The sequence below is a fragment of the Thrips palmi genome, unplaced genomic scaffold (assembly GCF_012932325.1).
Source record: "Thrips palmi isolate BJ-2018 unplaced genomic scaffold, TpBJ-2018v1 HiC_scaffold_3, whole genome shotgun sequence".
In the NCBI taxonomy this organism is placed as follows: domain Eukaryota; kingdom Metazoa; phylum Arthropoda; class Insecta; order Thysanoptera; family Thripidae; genus Thrips; species Thrips palmi.
The window spans coordinates 4,963,478-4,983,277 of NW_023144630.1; the positions used below are offsets into that span (position 1 = coordinate 4,963,478).

The following is a 19,800-nucleotide window of genomic DNA, read 5'->3' on the forward strand; positions in this document are numbered from 1 at the left end:
GCGGGAAGGCCCGCGAAAGGGCACGCCACGGCACGCCACGCCACGGTTGGCGCCGAGCCCTTTGCGTCCTTTGCACGCCCCCACCCTCGCCATAACCCCCTCCTCACTTACTCACACACACTCACACACACACACACACACACACACGAGTTGGCGACGCTGTCCGGACGCAACCCCTCCCGCGGATCGGGGGCAGGACTGCGCTATGGCGGCGCTATGTAGGCCGAGGGAGGAGGCGGGCGGGTTGGCGGGGCGGAGGGGCGGTTGTTTGGCGCCACAAGCGTCGCGACAGACTGGAGCCACGCCGGCCCGTCGGCCCGGCCCGGCGGGGGTTGGCGGCAAGCGCGGCAAGCGAGGGCTGGCCCTGGCCATGCCGTGGCGGCAACGCGGCGAGCGGCAAGCCACCCAGGGGCGCTAGCTCGCGCTAGCTCGCGCAAGCCCGGGGTCGACGATCCGGCCCTACAGGAAGGACAAAGAGGCGCAGAGGCGAGGGGAGGGTCACTCCCCCGTCACCACCCGACACAACTCCCCCTCGCAGTCCTTTCGCAATTGACCTATTGCTTAATAAGGCTCTTGTTTGTTTGTTTGTTTTTTTGGACACGTATCGACCTCTTGGCCGGAGGGAGCTGGACTTGGTCCCCGTGTGCTAGATCCAGGCTCCATTCCAGAGAGCCTGGCCCAGGCCTGGCCCGCGCAGTGGGCCAGAAGACCGGCGCGGCGGCCAAAACTCTAGACGCGTTTTGAGCTCCAGAGTAGCTAAACAGGACTCGAACCGAACGTGTGACCCCACCAATGGATTCCTCGTTCGGAGAGCAATCCGTTGGTGGGGTCACACGTTCGGTTCGAGTCCCATTTAGCGACTCTGGAGCTCAAGACGCGCCCGGGATTTCGGCCGCCTCCACCTGTCCTCTGGTCCACTGTGACCCTGCAGACTGATTCAGAGAGTCACTTTCGTCGCCCTGTCTCTCTCACACCAACACCGGACCCCTAATGCATGAGTGCGAGAGAGACAGAGCGACGAAAGCGCCTCTCGGAATCGGTCTGCTGGGCCAGGGCAGGCCAGGGCGCCTACGATCATGTGTGGTCTAGCCCTTAATGGTTATGGTAATGGCGGGGCAGGCCCGCCTGCGCGACGCGCGTGTGTTGCGGGCTGGCCCATCCCCGGAACGACAGGCGGCGACGCGGCAAGGCGGCGACCCTCCGTGACTCCGCGACGCGACGCGACGCGACGCGCAGTTTGAAGGCGAGTGCTGCCGAAACCGCCACACCGTCTCCATCCTCCAGTCCGCGGCGCGGCGGCCTGCCTGATGGCTCGGCCCGACGGCCTGCCCTGACGGCCTGGACGCTGGAATGGTCTTAATGGCCGAGGTTGACGGGTGACGTCGGCTGACGTTGACCCGCTGCCGCCGGAAGCGCTGCTGCTATTTGTGGACGCGTGCAACAACTGGAGTGCATGACTGCGTCGACAGGCTGCCTAGCCGCGTGGCTACAGGTGTCGACACCCGCGTGAAAATCCCGGGTTCAATCCCCACCGACAGCCGATTTGTTTTTGTTTTCTTCGGTGCGAGTGGTTATTTTTTGTCATTTTTTAACGCGACATTTGTCCGACGCCCGGGCAGGGGCAACCTGGTGGTGCTCAACGACCACTCACACTTGAGCGAATGAGTGCTGCGACCGGCTCAAGTGGGACAGAGACCGAGCAAAAATGGTTCGCACGCGTTCCCCCCCGCCCTGCCCCGCCCTGCGGAGAGTGGCGTCGGAGCGGCGCCGCGACGCCCGGCCGCCAGTCCGCACGGAGCGCCGAGCGTCGAGTCCCGTCCCGTCCAGCGGATCCAGTCCGCGCCCGCCCGTCGCCCCGCGAGCGTCCCGACCGACCCGAGCGAGCCGCACCGCGCACCGCGCACCGCGTCGCGACGCCCTGGCCGCCCAGCGTCGCAGTGCAGCAGCACCGATAGCAGTGGCACTCGCGCCAGCCAGCGCCTAGGCACTTCCTGCCAGGTACTTTCCGCTGGTGCTTCGCTGCATGCACCACGGCGTCCCCGAGGTCCGCGTCGTGGACTCGACAGTGTAGGGCCCTTGTTTGGATTCGGGCCTCCTGTTTACGTGCCGTCGGGGCGTCCCGGGGCCCCGGGGCGTGCCTCGCGGGCCGAGCGGCCGAGCGTCGAGGCGAGTCCTCGCGGCCCGTCGCGGACCTAGAGCACCTCGTCCTAGAGGTACTCGGCTAGCGACTCGGCCCGCCTCGGCTCGCTCGGCCCTGCATTACCCCCACCACCGCGCGGCTAGCTACGCCTACCAGCTACGCCTAGCTACGCCTAGCTACGCCTAGTCGCTCCGTGCGGCTGCGGCGCTCTGGTTGCCACGGCAACGCTCTCCAGCCCGCGACACGGCGTGGCGTGGCGTGGCGTGGCGTGAAGCGATAGTCCAATAACCGAGTGCGCTAGCCGACAGGGCCGCCAGGTACCGTGTCCTTGGAGTACCCGGCTCGACTCAGACCCCGCTACGCTTCAGCAGCCCGCGCCTCCAGTGACTCCAGGGACTCCAGGGACTGCAGGGACTCCAGGGGCCCCAGCGCGCTCCAGGGCGGCGATACCGCGGCGACGGGCGCCAGAGCCGAACCTCCACTGTCTGTCTCCGGGGAGTCCCTTCTCCAGCCACGGCCCCCCGGGGCCCCCGGCTCGCCTCACCGCCGCGACCGCCGCCATGAGCAGGTGGGTGCCGTCGGGTGCGCTGGAGCTTGCGCTGGAGTCTCTCGAGTCCCAGTTCTAGGGCTCTGGAGAAAACGCCGCGGCAGCGCGGCAGGCTGGCCGCGGTGGACTGGCTCCGCGGGAGGGGGGGGGGGGGGGCGTCAGCCACCTCGTAAAGGGGCCGGCCGGAAAACGCGACCGTTCAGCGACACGCTCCCTTTTGTTGCGACCAGCACAAAGGGTCTCGAAATCGAACTCGCGAAACAGAGCTACGCCACCCCCACGACGCGTCTCGAAAACTGAAAATATTACTGGTTGGATTGCTGACGGTGTGTTGTGCTTGTGTGTGTGTGACAGCGCCAAAGTGACCAAAGTGACCAGGACGACGAAGACGGTGGTGGAGGCATCGGGCGACGCGCAGGCTGAGCCGGCCGAGACCAAAACAGCCCTCCTGACTTCGCTGACGTCCTCCGGCGAGAAGATTGACAACGGGAAGAACGGCTCCCACGGTGAGTCCTTTGTCGCAGGGAAGCAACAACAACAACAACCACAAACAAAAAACAGTGTTTGAACCATGCACGCTGCTTTTCCTTGCAGACGCCACCTCCACCACGGTCACCATGGAGTACGCCGACGGCGAGAACACGCCCGACAGCAACAAGATGAACAGGAAGCTGTCGCACATCAAGAAGCGCGTCTCGCAGGAGTTCACCAAAAGCTGTGAGTTTCGGAGAATAACTTGTATTAATTGTGTCGTAGCGGTTATCTGAAGGACGAACATATCCTGCCGTGGGCCAGAAGACCGGTGGGGGCGGACAAAATTCTAGACGCGTTTTGAGCTCCAGTGTCGGTAAGCGAGACTCGAACCGAACGTGTGACCCCACCAATGGATTGCTCTTCGAACGAGGAATCCATTGGTGGGGTCACACGTTTGGCTCGAGTCCTGTGTAGCGACTCTGGAGCTCAAAACGCGTCTAGAGTTTTGGCCGCCTCCACCGGTCTTCTGGCCCACTGTGCGTCCTGCCGTAGGCAGATAGTGAGTCTGGTCTATGTGCAGCCAAGTGCCGCAAGTGGGTGACCTGGCTTATCCACCTGGTGGGCGTGACGGTGCCCTACGCCGCCATCCTGGTGGGCGCCATCTACCTCGACGAGTGCCCCGCCAACCGCAACATCCCCATGCACCTGATCGTGACCGGCGTGGTGACCGCCGTGCTGCACTTGTCCACCTCCATCGACGCCTACCGGAAGCTGTCGTACCTCAAGGACGACGAGAAGCCCGCTATCTTCACGCTCACCTCCCTGTTCCTCTTTATCTGGATGATCCTGGGTAGGACACCGATAACGAGCCGACTGCCATACTGAGAAATTCAAAAATAACTGTTTTGGTTGTACGCTTGGTTCCAGGCTGCGTGTGGGTGTTCGGCATCTTCGTCCCCGACAACGACTACGGCATGTGGAACCCGCAAGGCTTCGGCTACTGCCACAAGCGCCTGTACTGGTTCGCCTTCGTGTTCAACCTGGCCTTCCTGGTGTCCGTCGTGGCGTCCTTCCTGCTCTGCTGCTGCGTCTGCAACCTGCTCTGCAACATCACCATCCTCACCTGCCTCTGCTACCAGAAGACCAAGAAGGGCCACGGTGACGAGGACGCGTCCACACCGGTGCAAGTTTGAGCAGTGCCGATCCGGAAAAAGAACTAAATCGCCCGGAAAGGCCAGAAAACAAGCACAAAAAAGATTTTGAAAAAAAAAAATATGTAGGCTTTTGTATCTGACTTTGGTTCAACGTTCCAAATAGTAGGCGTGTTTATTATTTATGGAATGATTTATTTATTTTGTTGCTATGTGTGTAACGTTAGAATTAATTACTCGTCGTTCGTACTAGTGCATCACCCTTCCCAGCATGTTGAGTACGGTTGTGCATTGCGGTCCGGGTGGCCGCGGGCCCAGGGTGGCCCCAGGAACTCCGCAAGTGCGAGTGAGACAGAGCGACGGCAGCTGGCAAGGCTGGCATTCCCCCGGTCCGCCCTAGTCCGCCCGAGGGTCCCGAGGGCCCGCCCCCACCCGTGCCGCCCAGTTTCTGTTCTTTCTCATCCCAGTCATAAAGTAACGAGTCGGCTAACTTAGCTTAGCTTTCACCTGAAAGGCCCAAAGACTGCGCTCCCCTAGTAGCCCTGCCAAAAAACTGAGGACCCCAAAAGTTCAAAATAATTTAGAAAGTAGTTGATATACAATAATAAGATTATTATTATTATGTACATAAAGAAGGCGCGCGATTTCTTTGTCCGTAGCTCATGGTTACTCAGTCTTTATGTACTCTTACTCTCTACTCGAGGCGCCCCCGCAACACAACATCGAGTCGGGGACGTCGCTCTTTGTATTGTCAATGTATTTACCTGTTATATGTATGTACCTACAACGGAGGAGGCAGAGTTTTTGTCTTTTGTATTAAAAGAAACACCAATGAGTTTCCTGTTCATCACAAACTAAAGTGCCCTGTCAACTTCCAACAAATGTAACAACTCCCCCATTGGAGCAATAGCTCTTAGGAGTTTAAAATTGGTTCAAATAAAAAAAAAAAAAAAAAAAAGTGCGTACTCACACGCGTCCGTCTTGCAGTCCTCTCGTCCCCTGACACTGCCGTCCCAACAAAATCCACGACATAGTTTTGCAAAATGCAAAATATATAAAAACCAAACTTAAATTTACAAAAATGAGGATGATTTAATGCTCACGAGAGTTTTGTTTTTTTGTACCAACTGGATTTCCCCGGAAATTTGGACTGGTTTCGGGAGTTTGGGGAGGAAAATGTGGCCCTAATGATTGCGAAGGGAGGGCGAGGGCTTTTGGGCGGGAGCGGGCCCTGACCTTTTCGTCCTGCCCCTCCGACCGAGTCACTTCGTCCGCTTCGCCCTTCGACTCCGTTCGCCCTTCACCCTCGCCTCTGCCTTAATAATGAAACGCAATTTCCTGCTTCCGACGCACCCCCTGCCTCTCTCAGAGTCTCTCTCACTCTCGCATTCGCAACACAACAAGCACATGGGGAAAACGCGCAGGGTAAACGCTCTTGAGCAGCAGGCTGCACTGCCTTGGCACTGCCAGCGGCAGGCGGGGGGTTCCGGAGGGTCGTTTGGTCGCTCTGTCTCTCTCGCACCCTTACGAGACGCTCCATGAGTGCGAGAGAGACAGGGTCCGAAGTCTGTTATCTGCCCCCGCCCACGCCGCACCTGCGTCCGAAACATTGCCGCCGCCGCAGTGGCCGGTCGGGCCGCTTCGGAGCGCCGCACCGCGCCGGTGCTCTAGACGGCGTTGACGGCGTGCTCGGCGACGTGGCGGCCTGCGACACAGCCATGTCGCCGACGCCAAGGTACCGGAGGTCCGCCGTGCTGCTGCACGCCCTGCTGGCCGTGTACGCCGTGTCCACGACCGTGGCCGCCGCCACCACCGTCGCGCACCCGGAGCACGCACAGCACCCCGAGATCTCGCGTGAGTCGACGCCTCCGCGGTCCCCACACCCCGCCACTCGTGCACCGCCACTAGAATGCCTTGTGCCAGGTGTGATGCCCCTGGGCGCCCTGGGCGCGTCCGACGCGCCGTCGGCCAGGCTCGTGTTCGCCGCCGAGTCCACCAGCGTCGTGGCCGCGGCGGCCGCGACCACCGAGGACGACGAGGAGGACGCGTCCACGGCGGCGATCGGCTTCGCCACGACGACGACCCCCGGGGTAAGGCCGTGGTTGGTGTCGCCGAGGCGGGCAGCATTTCATTGCTTGTTCTCCTTTTGCAGGAGGTGGCCAACACCATCAAGAACACAGTGCTCAAGATAGTGCTTTACACCCTCCTGGCGGTCAAGGTCAACACGATCTTGTTCGTGGCCTGGTGGCTCCTCAAAAGGATACTGGCGCACCGCACCTCGACGACGCCGCGCCCCAGTTAAATTCAAACCCCTTCCGCGTCTTTCATCTTTGCCGTCACCTGTTTCAGAATACATCCTATAGACCACTTTTTCTCCTTCATTTCGTTTTCTCGTTTTGTTCATGTTTCTCTTGGCCTCTGGACCGTTGCGCGCGCACGTTTGAATCAAGTCGAGTTGGCGCGCCCGGTGCCCGGTTCGATACATCGAGTCTAGTTCGAGAGGCGGACAGAGTCGATCGACGATCGATCAAAGTGCAAGTGCAGACGGTATTTTGGTTTAGGAGGAGATATTTATGTCGTTCAAGGTGTATTTTGTGACACGGTTTTTAGGACTTTCACGGACATTTCGCTGCCTGAAAGAGTTTCGGATTGACACTCGTTATCCGGTAACTTCGGAGAGCTACTCACCATGAGTCCAGATGCGGCAGAATGTCTGAAGACGGTCAAGTAATGCCATTCTCCGGAGACTGGAAAGTTTGTTGTCACCATTCTTTGGTGATGTTTAGAGTCCTGAATACACTACCCTGGTGAAATAAGGATCGTCTGAGTTGTCTCAGAATGGACGTGGCTACAAGAATGTGACTAAGTCTCCTATCGCTGGAGCATTTTTGTTTGAATTTTTGGTTGTCCCAGCTGGCCCTGATTCCCTGATCTGCTACCATGTCACAAAACCAGTAAGTCGACCGGCTCTAACACCTTTTAGGGCGTTCTTTTCCATGATGGGAGGGCATTTATGAAAGAGTCTGTCAAGCCACGAATCGAAACTTACGCCTCTCTCTTTTGCATGTCCAAAGTCTATTCTTTGGGACTCAATTTGATGTTAGAGACAGGTTATGTTTAGCTTCTGTCAGCCTGTGTCAACACAGGTTGTTTTCATTTTCCCTGTGGTGGCTACGACCCTTTTAACAATGCTAAACTGTGGAAATCCCTGTTAACATTTATTGTTCTAAATGGAATGTTTAAGGTTGATTCATGACACATATTCTAATGCATTTTATCTTTGTTTATCAGGGTCTCAGGTTCATACTTTGCGAACATGGAACGAAACCCTCCAAGTTATGGTCCACATTCCTCCTGGCATCCTTCCGTTGCGTGGGTACCAGATGCAAGTGGTTCCTTTGATAAAGGTCAACACATGTACATGGACAGGCACCTCCTTGGATCTGTTCCTCACACAGTTCCCCATCATTTTAATACTGCAACCGACACAACAGGGATACATGCAAGATTTGACCCTCATAGAAGAGATGGAAGTCATACAGAAAATATCACAGCTCCTCAACCTAATCCAACGGTAAATCATACTTAAATTTACTTAATTACTTGCGTTTATACCTGCTCCCTGCTCCCATTGTTATTGAAAAGTTTCTAACATGTTTATGTAATTTTGCAGATTGATATTAGAAGAAACCAAAACATGCTCATGAATGAATCTAGCTGGCAATCAAGAGGTAAGCTCTATTCCAGTGAAATATTTCCGTCGACACCTTTGTCAGAGTGCATTGAATAATGACTTTTTCATTCTTTTCAGCATCACAAGAGGATACAACAATCAGAAAGAAAACAGTTAAAAAGAAAGCATCACCAAAAAAGAAAGGTAATTCACCACAGAAATCAGCTGCTCTAAGCAGTGCTGGGAATGCAGGTTTGTGTCTCAGTATCTGGACTTGTTTGTCCTCGTAATTTCCCCTTACTTCTTGATAGCTGAGTGAGTTCTTTATCAGCTTGAGTAATTGATTTCAATTCTGATTTGCTTGCCTCTCCTTAGGTGATAAAGCTGCTGGACCAAACCAGAACCAAAATCAGAAAAATGGTACTGCTGCTGATGGTTGGCAAGGCTTCCTAACTGGATTAAGAAATGGGGACTATCGGTCATCTGAACCGTTTCGGCATCACATGGATCCTGATGCCCCCTTACTCCTGCCAGAGGATTATGGAAAATCCGACGATGAAAGTACATCCCAGTCAGAAAAGGCTCCGAAGCAACCTAAAAAGTCACGAGTATTAGAAGCAAAGGAAGCGTTGAATAAAGGCCGAGAGCACATCAATGCTAAAGGCAAACTAGTTCGTGCTCGTAGAATGGGTGAGGGTTGTGCATCAAAGGGCTGCCGGTAAGTTCAACTTTGTCATTATGGAAATTTCTCCAGAAACTTTTGTTTTACTTCCTGTTTACTCATACCATTTTTTTTTCAGGTTTAAATGTGAAGAACGAATAAGCAATGTGGCTCGTACTAATATTTTTAATTATTTCTGGAATCTTGGTAACCACCAACTTCAGTGGCTTTTTATAGCAATGCATACAAGTGTGAGAGCGCCTAAACATCGTACACAAGATCCAGTTAGATCAAGAAGAAAAACCTCACGTTCTTACTTTTTCCGGCAAGGCACAGAAAAGATTCCTGTTTGCAAAACAATGTTCCTTCAAACCCTAGATGTTTCTGATTCATGGGTAGATACAGCAATATCCAAAGCAGCTGATGGTGTGGTGGTGGCACCAGACTGCAGAGGGAAGCATGGCAAAGGAGTACGAAAAGATGTAGAGGAGGGAGGAGAACCTAAGAAAAGAAAAAGGAAGAAGAAATCAAAAGGTGACAGATAAATGATGCTGGCTTGTTGGTTAGAAACATTAATATTTAAATCTTTCTTTTAAAACTTGATTTATTTTCACAGATGGCCAGCCTGGTGATGGTGCAGATAAAAGCAAATCAGGTATGTTTTCTGAATTTGCTTGAAGTCTCTTTTGGTCCAAACTGACCTAATCCATGATGTCTTTCCATTTCAGTATCAAAAGATGGAAACAATCCACAAATGGGTGCACCTGATGTGAATGATAATGCTAAAGGAAATACATACATGACCCACGGTCCTGGAATGGATGTAGGTAACGTCTGTGGTCCCTACGCCAACATGGCTATGGATTGTTCTGCGAATGCCATGACAGGTAAAAAGACAACACATTTTTCTTTAATTTTTTTTTAAATGCCCTAGGTAACCATGTCTTTGTTCTGTTCCAGGTGGAGTGCTTCCACACAACATGCACCCCTCCAACGTGCTCACCAGCCACAACCCGCTCCTCAACATCCCTTCCTACGGCGGCGCCCCCAACGTGCACGGCCCCGGCACCTTCCCGTCAACCGCCTTCCCCGGCCACCCCGTCCCCGTCTCCGCGGTGCCCGGCCTCGCCGGCGTGCCGGCCCAGGGCGTTCCCAGCCAGGGCGTTCCCGGCCAGGGCGTTCCAGGCCAGGGCGTTCCAGGCCAGGGCGTTCCCGGCCAGGGCGTTCCAGGCCAGGGCGGCGTGTGCTCGTGGCCGGGCGGCCCCGTCCCGGGGATGGCGCAGGAGCCAGCGCCCACGCCCCAGGAACCGCGGGAGCCTCCGCCGCCGCCGCCGCCGCCGCCGCCGCAGCCCAAGAAGCGCAAGCGCGCGGACACGAGCGCCGTGCTGGCCGCGGCCGCCACGGGGCTGGGCATCGGCGTGGGCGGGCTGCTCGGAGCCGTGTCCGTGCCGCCCGAGTTCCACCACCACCTCAACTCGGGCACCCTGGGGCTCAAGGACCTGCCCAACGGCGCCGTCATCACCACGGGCAACGGGCGGCGCGCGGGCGGCGCCGTCACCAAGCCCACGCCGCCGACGCCGCCCCTGTCCGCCGCCGCGCTGGCCCGCAAGGAGAAGCGGGACCGCGAGCCCGCGCGGTGGCGCGCCAACCAGGCCAAGGAGGCCCTCAACAAGGGCAAGGAGCACGTGAACCTGCGCGGCAAGCTGGTGCGGGCGCGGCGCATGGGCGAGGGCTGCGGGGAGACGTGCAGGTTCAAGTAAGTGTACCCTACGGTGTAGCGAGTGCAGCGTGCCGTGTGGTGCTCACTCACTGACGTTGTGTCGCATCGTTCCGTTCCGCAGGTGCAAGGAGCGCATCGACGTGGCGGAGCGTGAGACCATCTTCAGCCACTTCTGGAGCCTGGGCGACCACCGGCTGCAGTGGCTGTACATCTCGCGGCTGACGCGCGTCCGCGCGCCCAAGAAGCGCACGCGGCGCCAGGACCCCGAGCTGTCGCGCCGCAAGACGTCGCGCTCGTACTTCTTCAACGTGGCGCGCACGGACGAGCCTCCCGCGACGGGCAGGCACCGCGGCGGCCACGTGTTCGAGGTGCCCGTCTGCAAGACCATGTTCCTGCAGACGCTCGACGTGTCCGACTCGTGGGTCGAGTCCGCCATCGCCAAGGTGCACCTGGCCTCGAGCGACGACGGCGGCGTCATCGCGGACCAGCGCGGCCGCCACCGCAAGGTGCGGCGACGCATCCCCGAGCAGGTGGTGGACAGCGTGCGCCAGCACACCAGCATGTTCCCCCGCTCCGGCGTGCCTCCTAACGGCAAGGGCTTCCAGCGCAAGTGTCTCGCCGACGGCCACCCCGTCGCCAAGATGCACCGCATGTACCTGGACTGGATGCAGCAACAGCAGCAGCAGCAGCAGCAGCAGCAACAGCAGCAGCAGCAACAACAGCAACAGCAGCAGCAGCAACAGCAGCAGCAACAGCAGCAACAGCAGCAACAGCAGCAACCGCAGCAACAGCAACAGAGCACGCCGCCTCCGAAGCTGGCCACCCTGCGGCAGTACAGGGACATCCTGGCGGCGCAGCTCCGCGCCGAGTTCAAGATCCCCAAGGACGAGGAGGCGGGCGGCGCGGTGTACGAGGGCGGCTACGAGGACGAGATGGACGACGCCGACCTGAGCGGCGCCCGGGACCCCCTGGGCGACGGACCCGGCGACGAGGACGACGATGACATGGAGTTCGCCGAGATCCCGCTGCCGCCCAAGTGCGAACTGGTGGAACGAGCTACCTGGTGAGGAGCAAACTGGCTGTCTCTGTCTGTGTTGAATTTTTTGTATTATTATTTCTTAATTTTATTTTATTGTTGTGACTGATTATGTGTTGACATTAAGTGTGCCAACGATTTATTACTTTACCAGCGTTATGTTTAAGGTATACTTTGCTGGGATGTTCTGTCTTAAAGGCTAACATTGATAGGATGTTTAGGCGACTAAGTGGCTTTTCAGTAGTTTGATCTCGTGGAACAGGTTAGTTGAGTGATTCCCTCCTTCCAAATTGTGTTTTCCCTTGTCTGTTATATATGTCTAGACTAGTCACAAAGTGTTGCCCAGATTTCCTTTCCCCAATTTGCATTCATCTTAAAATAGTAGATCAACATTATTTTAATCATTCAAATTGATACCTTTGTGGAATAGCTCAAACAATGATGGATCGCCTTGATGTTGATGTCGTTTAGTCCCTGATTTTGATCAGATTTTATGCTTGTTATTTAAAGTTGTCTATATATTTTGTTTGTAAAAAGAAAATGGAAAAAAAATTAACAGCATGGGGTTTGTGCAACAAGGAACTAAGTTGAACGTTTCGTTCAATAGCGATCAGTAACTTGTAAGTGAATGTAATGCAAAGAGTTTATTTCGTTTACTGCATGTAATGTAGTTACATTCCACTCATACTGCTCCTCTAAGGAGTGCAGCCATTTTTTTTTCTTTATTAGAAGACTTGTGATAGGAGGTTTTGTATAAAAATATGTCCTCACTGTCAAGTGTAGTATATTCATTGAAGCAGTGGACTGTAGCCCATTGCAACGCACACAAAGGAAAGGTCAAGATTAAATTTTTGAAACATAAAAGAATTTATTTAATATGAGGTAAAATAGTATACACCAAACAACATACAAAGTTTACAAAATTCTAGGGGCCCAAACTGTACATAAATACAACATTCAAATTTCTACAGTCGAATACAAATTAATTGAGCAGTTTTTAATTACAATCTTTAGGTATATACCTTAACTCTGTAGGTACATGTACATACATTACTTACAAAAAGCATACTTACAATCATGCATACATAATACATACAGGATTCGAGCAAGAGCATCATGGGAGCACTAATCTTCTGAGGAGGATTCTGATAGGTAATTCAAACACACCAAGTGGATTTTTAAATTCAGTTTTCTGAATCAACTGATAGCAAATACCTCATTTTACTTATTTCTGGGCACTGCTCCATCTAGTATGGTGGTTTTCAGGTATGTGTGCTTTCCAGCAGGCATGAAGACAATCAAGGCATTCTATTTTCGTTTCAAACAGTAAATTATTCTATAAACAATCTACTTTTGGTCTGTTTTTGTTGTGCGTCAAATCCCATTCGTTTTAATGTCACACAATATATGCTGTGATCACCCATTCAATTTTTTAATACAAGTGGTACATTCTCTCATTTAACCTATTAAAATGGCACCAAATTTTGTCTTAATGACCATACCACAAGAACATTCTCTTGAAGAGAATGCCAAGACACAAAGAACACCACACATACTACTCATACTTCTCGTAGACAAACACTAATTAAATAAATAAAAATATGTGTCTCTCACAAACATGAAATTCATGAATAAGTGTTTGTGCTTGCCAAAGATACAATCTCAAACTCCATAAACATTCTGAACAAAATCAACAAGATCAAATAAAAAATTTCAAAGAACAGAAAACAAGTCAACAGAAAGAAAATAAAACAGACAAAAAACAAATAACATTTGTTGATCAGGTACAAAGATGTACTGCACAGTGAGAGGGTCTCTTGATGGCCAAATGATTGTTTAAGACTGTTAGTACATTAGGAGCAAAAGTGAAGGAAATAATGAACAAAAGAATTACAGTTCACTTTGGATCATGAGACATTTTCCACTTTCCCAATTCTGAAAAGCATAAAAAACAACTTAATTAACTATTGCAGCTCCCTTCTTAGATTAAAAAAGTTTTTCAGCCAACCCCAGCAACCCTCAAAATTAAGATAAAACTCCACCAGTGTTGCGCTTAGCACCTTTCGGCTTGGGGATTAAATTTTCAATATTTTACAGGGTGAGCTACAAAGCTGATAATTAGTTGACAGGTTGAGCAAGTTTGCTGTTTGGAGGATTAAAACTAATTGGACGGTAGCCCTTGTTTTTGTTCATCCCAAAGGGTTGGAGACCCAGGAATGTGGTAGTGGTGACTTCGACCTGGGGATATAAAATAAAACCTGTTAGAGATACAAAAGGTAACACTGAGGTAACTGAAACAGTATTTACGTACTTTTGTAGCACCATCAAGTGGACTATTGGATTCCACCATGTCGATTTCGAGGGGCTTTTCTTCTAGTTTAATGGATGACTCTATGTAAGCATCCCTGGCAGCAGAATCAGGGTTCTGAACTGGTGATGTGCTGCGGCTGAGTGGTGGACTGTGTGTTGGACTTCGTTCTGGGCTTCGCTGTCTTTTTTTATTTAGTTGATCCAAAACGCTCTGCTGTTTGTCTTGTGGTGTGTCTGGTCTCTGACTATCTTCTTCAGTTGCCTGCGGACTGGATCTGGGTACTGAACTGGATCGGAGACTTCCTTGACGGCTGAGGGGAGGGCTGTAACCACAGCTGCTGTGGTTGCCTTGTGGACTGGCGGACCTGCCAAGCATTGCCATTCCATTAAAATATTTTGAAATTTCCTTCTTACTGGATAAAAATACTGAATGGGTGAAAGTGAGGATAAAGTGAGCAAAGGCAAAGGGAGAATTTCACCAGCAATAGCTGAAATGAAATATAGTCACTGAAGAAGCAGATAAAAATGTTGAATGCTGTGGAAAATATTATTTGTCTGTATAACTAAGAAACTAGAAAGTTTGATGGAAAGTACACACATAGAACACTGATTACAAAAAGTTTTTCAACCTTTAGATACTCATGCTTGCACTGACTCATCAGTCCATGTTACATTTTAAACAAAAGCAGCTGAGAAGTGTTAAATAGCATGCAACTACCCCTGGCGGTATAATTATTTCAAGGCAGCAAACACTACAAAACCTTGTTTTTTTTTTCAAGAAGAAAACAAAGCATGCGTACTAATGCCCAACGCATAAGTGTTAGAGCTCAGAAAAAGCATACAAGTATTTTGTCTTCAAGTCAAGATTCTGCCGAGGAAAATAACTGTCTCTCCAGAGAACTTTTTCAGAAAAAATTCATAATCATATTTGTGGATTAAAGGCACTGTAATTATCAATGTAGTTTGATAGTTTCTTCATCTTTTGACGCTGAGAAATTGCAAGAAACAATGCGAACATAAAAGACTGCAAAATTTCTGTGATGCAGAAACAGAATCAATGAATTCCACCTTTCGCTCTGTGATTGCCCCCGTCTCAGAAATCAAATGTGAGTTTCAAAAAAAAGCAGTGTCAGTCATAATGAAAGTGCTAGTCTTGTCATGTCTTTTAGAGATTATAAAAATAACTAGGATTGCATGAGCTTTCTGGTCAGATAAGAAAAGCTGAATGATTTAAAATGAAGAATTAAGCTGAGATGAAGATGAAAGGGATGAACTAAGGAAATTTATTAAACTGACTAGTCTTGAAAAATAAACTATAAAATAGGAGAAGATAGAGAGTAGCCTTTCCGGAGGTTGAGGAGGGAGAGTTTTTTTGTTTCTTATGAAGAAATCACAGAATGAAGTGCATGATAAGTGCAAATGAGGAAAATAATTTTTAGATATCACACAAACCTGTTGACCTGATCCTTGCCTTCCTTGTGTGATGTTGCGGCAGATGACAATGACGTTGAGTGTTGACTAGTTAAATGATTAGCAGAACTCCATCCCACTACTTCTAAAACCTGTGTCAGACATACAATTGTAACAATGTCACCCAGTTATGTACAGCTCACAGCAAACTTCAAGGAAACCAAGCATTTTGTATTACCAATCGCTGTTTAAAAGTATATACATGAAATAATGGCTGTTAATAAAAATTTAAACAAATAATTATAAATTTTTTTAAACAAACCTCCTTTATTCAACAAAATACTTGGTCTGAGAGGCATTGTGCCAAACACCACCTACAAAGAACATGCTTGCAAAATTTACGTTTTGCGCATATGCTGGTGAAATGAAATAATTTTACGTTTTCTCACTACTTTATCCAAATCATCATCATAGCCGAGAGGGTGTCACACCCTTTACAAAATTATTTTACATTCTTGTCACAAACTGAAGCTATTTCGGGCTGTTTCTGAAATGTTTTACTGTGATTGGGGCTGCATACAAGCCCCTACCCTCCAGCTACACCATTCACCCACCCAGTGTTAGGAAACCGCCATGCAAAAGATTAATTGGCTTTACTTACCAGATTAACAAGCCAAAGCCCAAGATATTTTTTTTTCAAAGTTTCTTGTGTGGTGATTTCTACTTTTCTAACAAGTAACTACTGAGAAAATCAACTTGTCGGTTCCAATGCAATGGTCCATGGATTACCTGCTCCTCTGCAGGTGGGGCAAGGGCCTGTAGTAGCCCGGGCCGCCCGGGCCCTGCCGGGACGTGGGCCTGGTGTTGGGCTGCGACAGCTCCGAGTCCGAGCTCGCCAAAGAGCGCCCCCCGAGGGGCACCGTGCCGTGAGCAAAGTCTCGTCGATAGTTGTCAGAGGATGAGGATCTCGGGGTCGACACACCTCGCTCCGACTCGACAAGAATCGACACAGGGGCTGGAAAAAGAAACAAACGTGAAAACCCGAATTCCCAGTGATTCATCTGTCAAAGAAATGCGAAGCCAAATTAAAATTGAGCAGACAGGGCGTAGAGTTTTGAAAGACTAACTTGAATTGTGGTGATGGTTTGCGACGTAGACGGGTGTGTTCTTGGGAATGTCGAAAACAGCTTCGGGATGAACAGTCGCCCTCTTCACCCCGTTCAAGTCACTCCCGCTGTGCATCGAGTCACTCGTGTCCAGTATCCTGCAACTTGAGCCAAAAAGCGAAATCAAGCTCGACCCGCAGACAGTTGGAGCGATCCTGGATAGGAGACAGCGGGAGGGAGGGAAGTCCACTGCACAGTGGGCCATAAGACCGGGGGAGGCGGCCAAAATCCCGGACGCGTTTTTAGCCCCAGAGTCGCTAAATGGGACTCGAACCGAACGTGTGACCCCACCAATGGATTGCTCTCCGAACGAGGAATCCATTGGTAGGGTCACACGCTCTGTTCGAGACCTGTTTAGCGACTCTGGAGCTCAAAACGCGTCTAGAGCTTTGGCCGCCTCCACCGGTCTTCTGGCCCACTGCGCTATGCCGTTGTATGCAGACTGACCTGGACGGGCGGTAGTCGCGGTACTCGCGCTGGTTCTGGCGGTACTCGCTCAGCACCTGCGTGCCGGGGGTGCCGGTGCCGGCGGTGGCCTTGAGGTCGGCGGCCAGCTTGCCGGAGGACGGCGACGAGGGGGCCGGGGCGCCGTCGGGCTCGGCGCGGTGCCGCTGCGCCGCCCCCAGCGTCACGTCCTCGCGGTGCTCGCGGTCGCGCCAGTCCACCGGCAGCGAGCTGTACGGGCCCATGGCGCTGGCCGCGCTGGCGGCGTCCGTGTGCTCCTCCAGGTTGAAGAGGCGCAGCTGGTGCCGGATGTTGGCCTTCTCCCGCGCGCGCTTGCGCTGGAACTCCTCCTCCACGCGCCGCATCGCCTCCAGCTCGCTGAGCCGCTGTTGCTCTGCGAGGACAACGAGAAGGCCGCCGTCAGCTACTCGCCCCCAAAGGACAGTTAAATTCTAGACGCGTTTTGAGCTCCAGAGTCGCTAAACAGGACTCGAATCGAACGTGTGACCCCACCAATGGATTGCTCTCCGAACGAGGAATCCATTGGTGGGGTCACACGCTCGGTTCGAGTTCTCTCTGGAGCTCAAAACGCGTCTACTGGTCTTCTGGCACAGTGCACTGCAGAGCCCTGCCCTACCTTTGAGCTCCGCGTCCCTGGACAGCTTCTCGGCGATGCGCCGCCGCTCTATCTGGCGCAGCGTGCTCTGGAAGGTGAACCTCTTGGGCCGCAGTTTCCGGTCCAGTGCCTTCCGGACGTCCGTCTGGTAGCGCTCCCTCTGCTGCTGCTGCTGCTGCTGCTGCTGCGGGCGACGGCGACTGCGACGGCGACGGCGGCGCGCTGCCGCCCAGCTCGCGCATCTCGCGGCCCGTGGCCCCGCTGGGGTACCCGCTGGGGTAGGGGGCGCCGCGGTGCCCGTTCAGCAGGTTGGTGGTGACGGCGTCCTGGTGGCGGTTCCGGTCGCGCTCCCGCTCGCGACTGCGGCTCATCTCAGCGCTGCGCGACCGCTCCCTGCTGCCGCGGAGGCATGGCGGGACCGCCGCCAGAATTAGTTAGTTCAAACGGCGCCCGGTTCGTGTCTGAGCTTAAAAGCAGACTGATTCCCAGAGTCGCTCTGTCTCCCTCGCACCTATACGGGATGCCCCATGCAGAGCGACTGCAGTCCGCAGGTCTGCAACGTACCTGTCGTTGTACCGCTTGTTGTTGGTGAAGTCCGGCAGGTACATGACATGGCCGCCCGTCGCCAGGTAGGAGAAGCTGGGCTGCTTGAGCACGTCGCGGAACAGGCCGTCGTCCGGCTCGCGCTCGCGGTCGGGGCTCGACGGCGACCCCGAGGGGCTGCCCGTGGAGTGCCTCCAGGCCTCGGGGGCCTGCAGGTTGAGCGAGCTGGGGACGCTGCGGCTCAGCAGCCAGTTGCCGTCCAGCGGCCGGCCGCCCCCGGAGCCGCCGGCGTCCACGTCGTCGGCCGCCCCCGCCGCCTCCCGCCGCCCCCCGATGCCCAGCGAGCGGCGGACGTTGCGCAGGCTGTGGAACGACACGGCAGGCTCGTCCGGCGGCGTCAGCGCGCTCCAGCTCTGCGGAGGGGAGAGGGGAAAGGTCCTTAGTCGCGGGTTCAACTACCAGCACAGCCCCACTTTTTTTCGGCGTGTTTTCCTCACCTTGTTGCCGTCGAAGGCGGCCGTGTACTGAGACAGCTGGTTGTCGCGCGGCAGTGACAGCGAGAACAACTGCGACCGCGGCGAGAACTTGGCGGGGCCGTGGGCCGCGGCGCGGTGCGCGCCCAGCCCCAGCCCGAGCCCCAGGCCAAGGCGGCTGTTGTGCGGGGACACGGGCGACTCCAGGTCGCCGTCCGAGCTGGACTCCTCGTCGCCCTCCAGGTCCTGCTGCGGCGTCCACGCCACCACCAGCGACTGCGAAGGTTCAGCCAGTCAGAGAATGCATGGAACGAAAAGACAAGGATGCCGTCGGGCCGCAGGGCGTACCTTGGGCGTGGGCCCCGCCTTCCTGGGCAGCGCCTGCAGGTCCTGGAGGCCCTGCAGGCAGGGCGCCTCGGACGAGTCCTCGTTGCCGCCGATGGGGCTCGCGTCCCCGGAGATGCCCGAGTCGCCCGACTTGTCGTGACTGCCGATGCCCACGCCGATGGGGATGCCGAAGCCCTGGCCGAAGCCCTGGCCGAAGCCCTGCACCGTGCCCCTGGCGGGGCCCAGCCCCACCCCCACGCCGCCCTGGTGGGCCTGGTGGCCGACGGCGGGCAGCGGCGCGGTGGGCCGGGCCAGCCGGTGGATCCGCTCCTCCAGCTCGTCGCCGGGCTCGGCGTCGTCGCCGTCCTGGAGGCCGTTGGCGGCGCCGGCGTCGTGCGCGGGGTAGGCGCTGGGCAGGCCGGGCAGGCCCTGGGGGTTGTCCAGGGCCGACAGCAGGCGCCAGGCCGCCGTCGGCGAGAAGCGGGGGATCTCGAGGCGCTTCTTGGGCAGCGTGGGCCGCAGCTGCAGCGCGATGCCGCCCACGTTCTGGCAAAATAAACGCGTTTTGAGCACTTGAGTCGCTAAAAGGGACTGGAGCCGAACGTGCGACCCCACCAATGAATTCCTCGTTCGGAGAGCAGTCCATTGGTGGGGTCACACGTTCGGTTCGAGTCCCATTTAGCGACTCTGGAGCTCAAAACGCGTCTAGAGCTTTGGCGTCGGTCTTCTGGCCCACTGTGAGGCGGCGTGCCTGCAATGGAGAGCACGCACCTCCTCCTCCCGCTCCGCCTCGCTGGACATGCTGGCCGAGCCCGAGGTGGTGTTGTTGGTCGGCACGGTGGACGGCACTCTCCGGATCTCGGCGGCGAACCGCTCCACCTCGGCGGTGCGCCGGTCACGGTCCCGTTCACGCTCGCGGGGCCCGCCGCTGCCGGGAGTCGAACCCACGCCCTCGTCGCAGGCCTCGGACATGCCGAAGTAGAAGGTCCTGGCGGGGACCTCTCTCCGTTCCTGGGCGCCGCCGCTCGTCTTGGGGCTCGGCAGACTGCAACAGGGACAGCGTCGTGAGACCAGCCCCGTTGGACCCGCGTCACCTTCACCGACGTATA

At 54.4% G+C, this 19,800-nt stretch overlaps 3 protein-coding genes across 5 annotated transcripts in view; 2 read left to right on the top strand and 1 right to left on the bottom strand.

Annotated features, from left to right (window-relative positions):
- Positions 1-1,873: 1,873 nt before the first annotated feature.
- LOC117648584 (transmembrane protein 272-like) lies at positions 1,874-5,148 on the top strand. 3 transcript variants are annotated; one of them, XM_034391148.1, is made up of 6 exons: positions 1,874-1,998; positions 2,442-2,708; positions 3,042-3,193; positions 3,282-3,404; positions 3,742-4,011; positions 4,089-5,148. In XM_034391148.1, the coding sequence occupies exons 2-6, from the start codon at positions 2,701-2,703 to the stop codon at positions 4,352-4,354; spliced, it is 819 nt and encodes a 272-aa protein (XP_034247039.1). In that variant the 5' UTR covers positions 1,874-1,998; positions 2,442-2,700; the 3' UTR covers positions 4,355-5,148. The 3 variants fall into 3 exon arrangements, with proteins under 3 accessions (XP_034247039.1, XP_034247042.1, XP_034247041.1); XM_034391151.1 differs by lacking the exon at positions 2,442-2,708 and having other exon boundaries at positions 1,919-1,998; XM_034391150.1 differs by lacking the exon at positions 1,874-1,998 and having other exon boundaries at positions 2,288-2,708.
- Positions 5,149-6,277: 1,129 nt separating this feature from the next.
- Positions 6,278-12,266, top strand: LOC117648441. The gene is made up of 12 exons (XM_034390946.1): positions 6,278-6,402; positions 6,465-7,266; positions 7,604-7,886; positions 7,986-8,043; positions 8,124-8,237; positions 8,361-8,703; positions 8,786-9,180; positions 9,263-9,301; positions 9,375-9,533; positions 9,607-9,764; positions 9,930-10,402; positions 10,488-12,266. The coding sequence occupies exons 2-12, from the start codon at positions 7,253-7,255 to the stop codon at positions 11,431-11,433; spliced, it is 2,982 nt and encodes a 993-aa protein (XP_034246837.1). The 5' UTR covers positions 6,278-6,402; positions 6,465-7,252; the 3' UTR covers positions 11,434-12,266.
- Positions 12,246-19,800, bottom strand: part of LOC117648591 — a 282,401-nt gene continuing 274,846 nt past the window's right edge. Inside the window, 12 exon segments of the mRNA XM_034391161.1 lie at positions 12,246-13,640; positions 13,714-14,077; positions 15,912-16,137; positions 16,250-16,392; positions 16,736-17,126; positions 17,370-17,538; positions 17,540-17,744; positions 17,913-18,304; positions 18,389-18,640; positions 18,713-18,886; positions 18,944-19,237; positions 19,463-19,736. Of these exon segments, the coding sequence (XP_034247052.1) occupies positions 13,521-13,640; positions 13,714-14,077; positions 15,912-16,137; positions 16,250-16,392; positions 16,736-17,126; positions 17,370-17,538; positions 17,540-17,744; positions 17,913-18,304; positions 18,389-18,640; positions 18,713-18,886; positions 18,944-19,237; positions 19,463-19,736 (3,004 nt within the window). The 3' untranslated portion in view covers positions 12,246-13,520.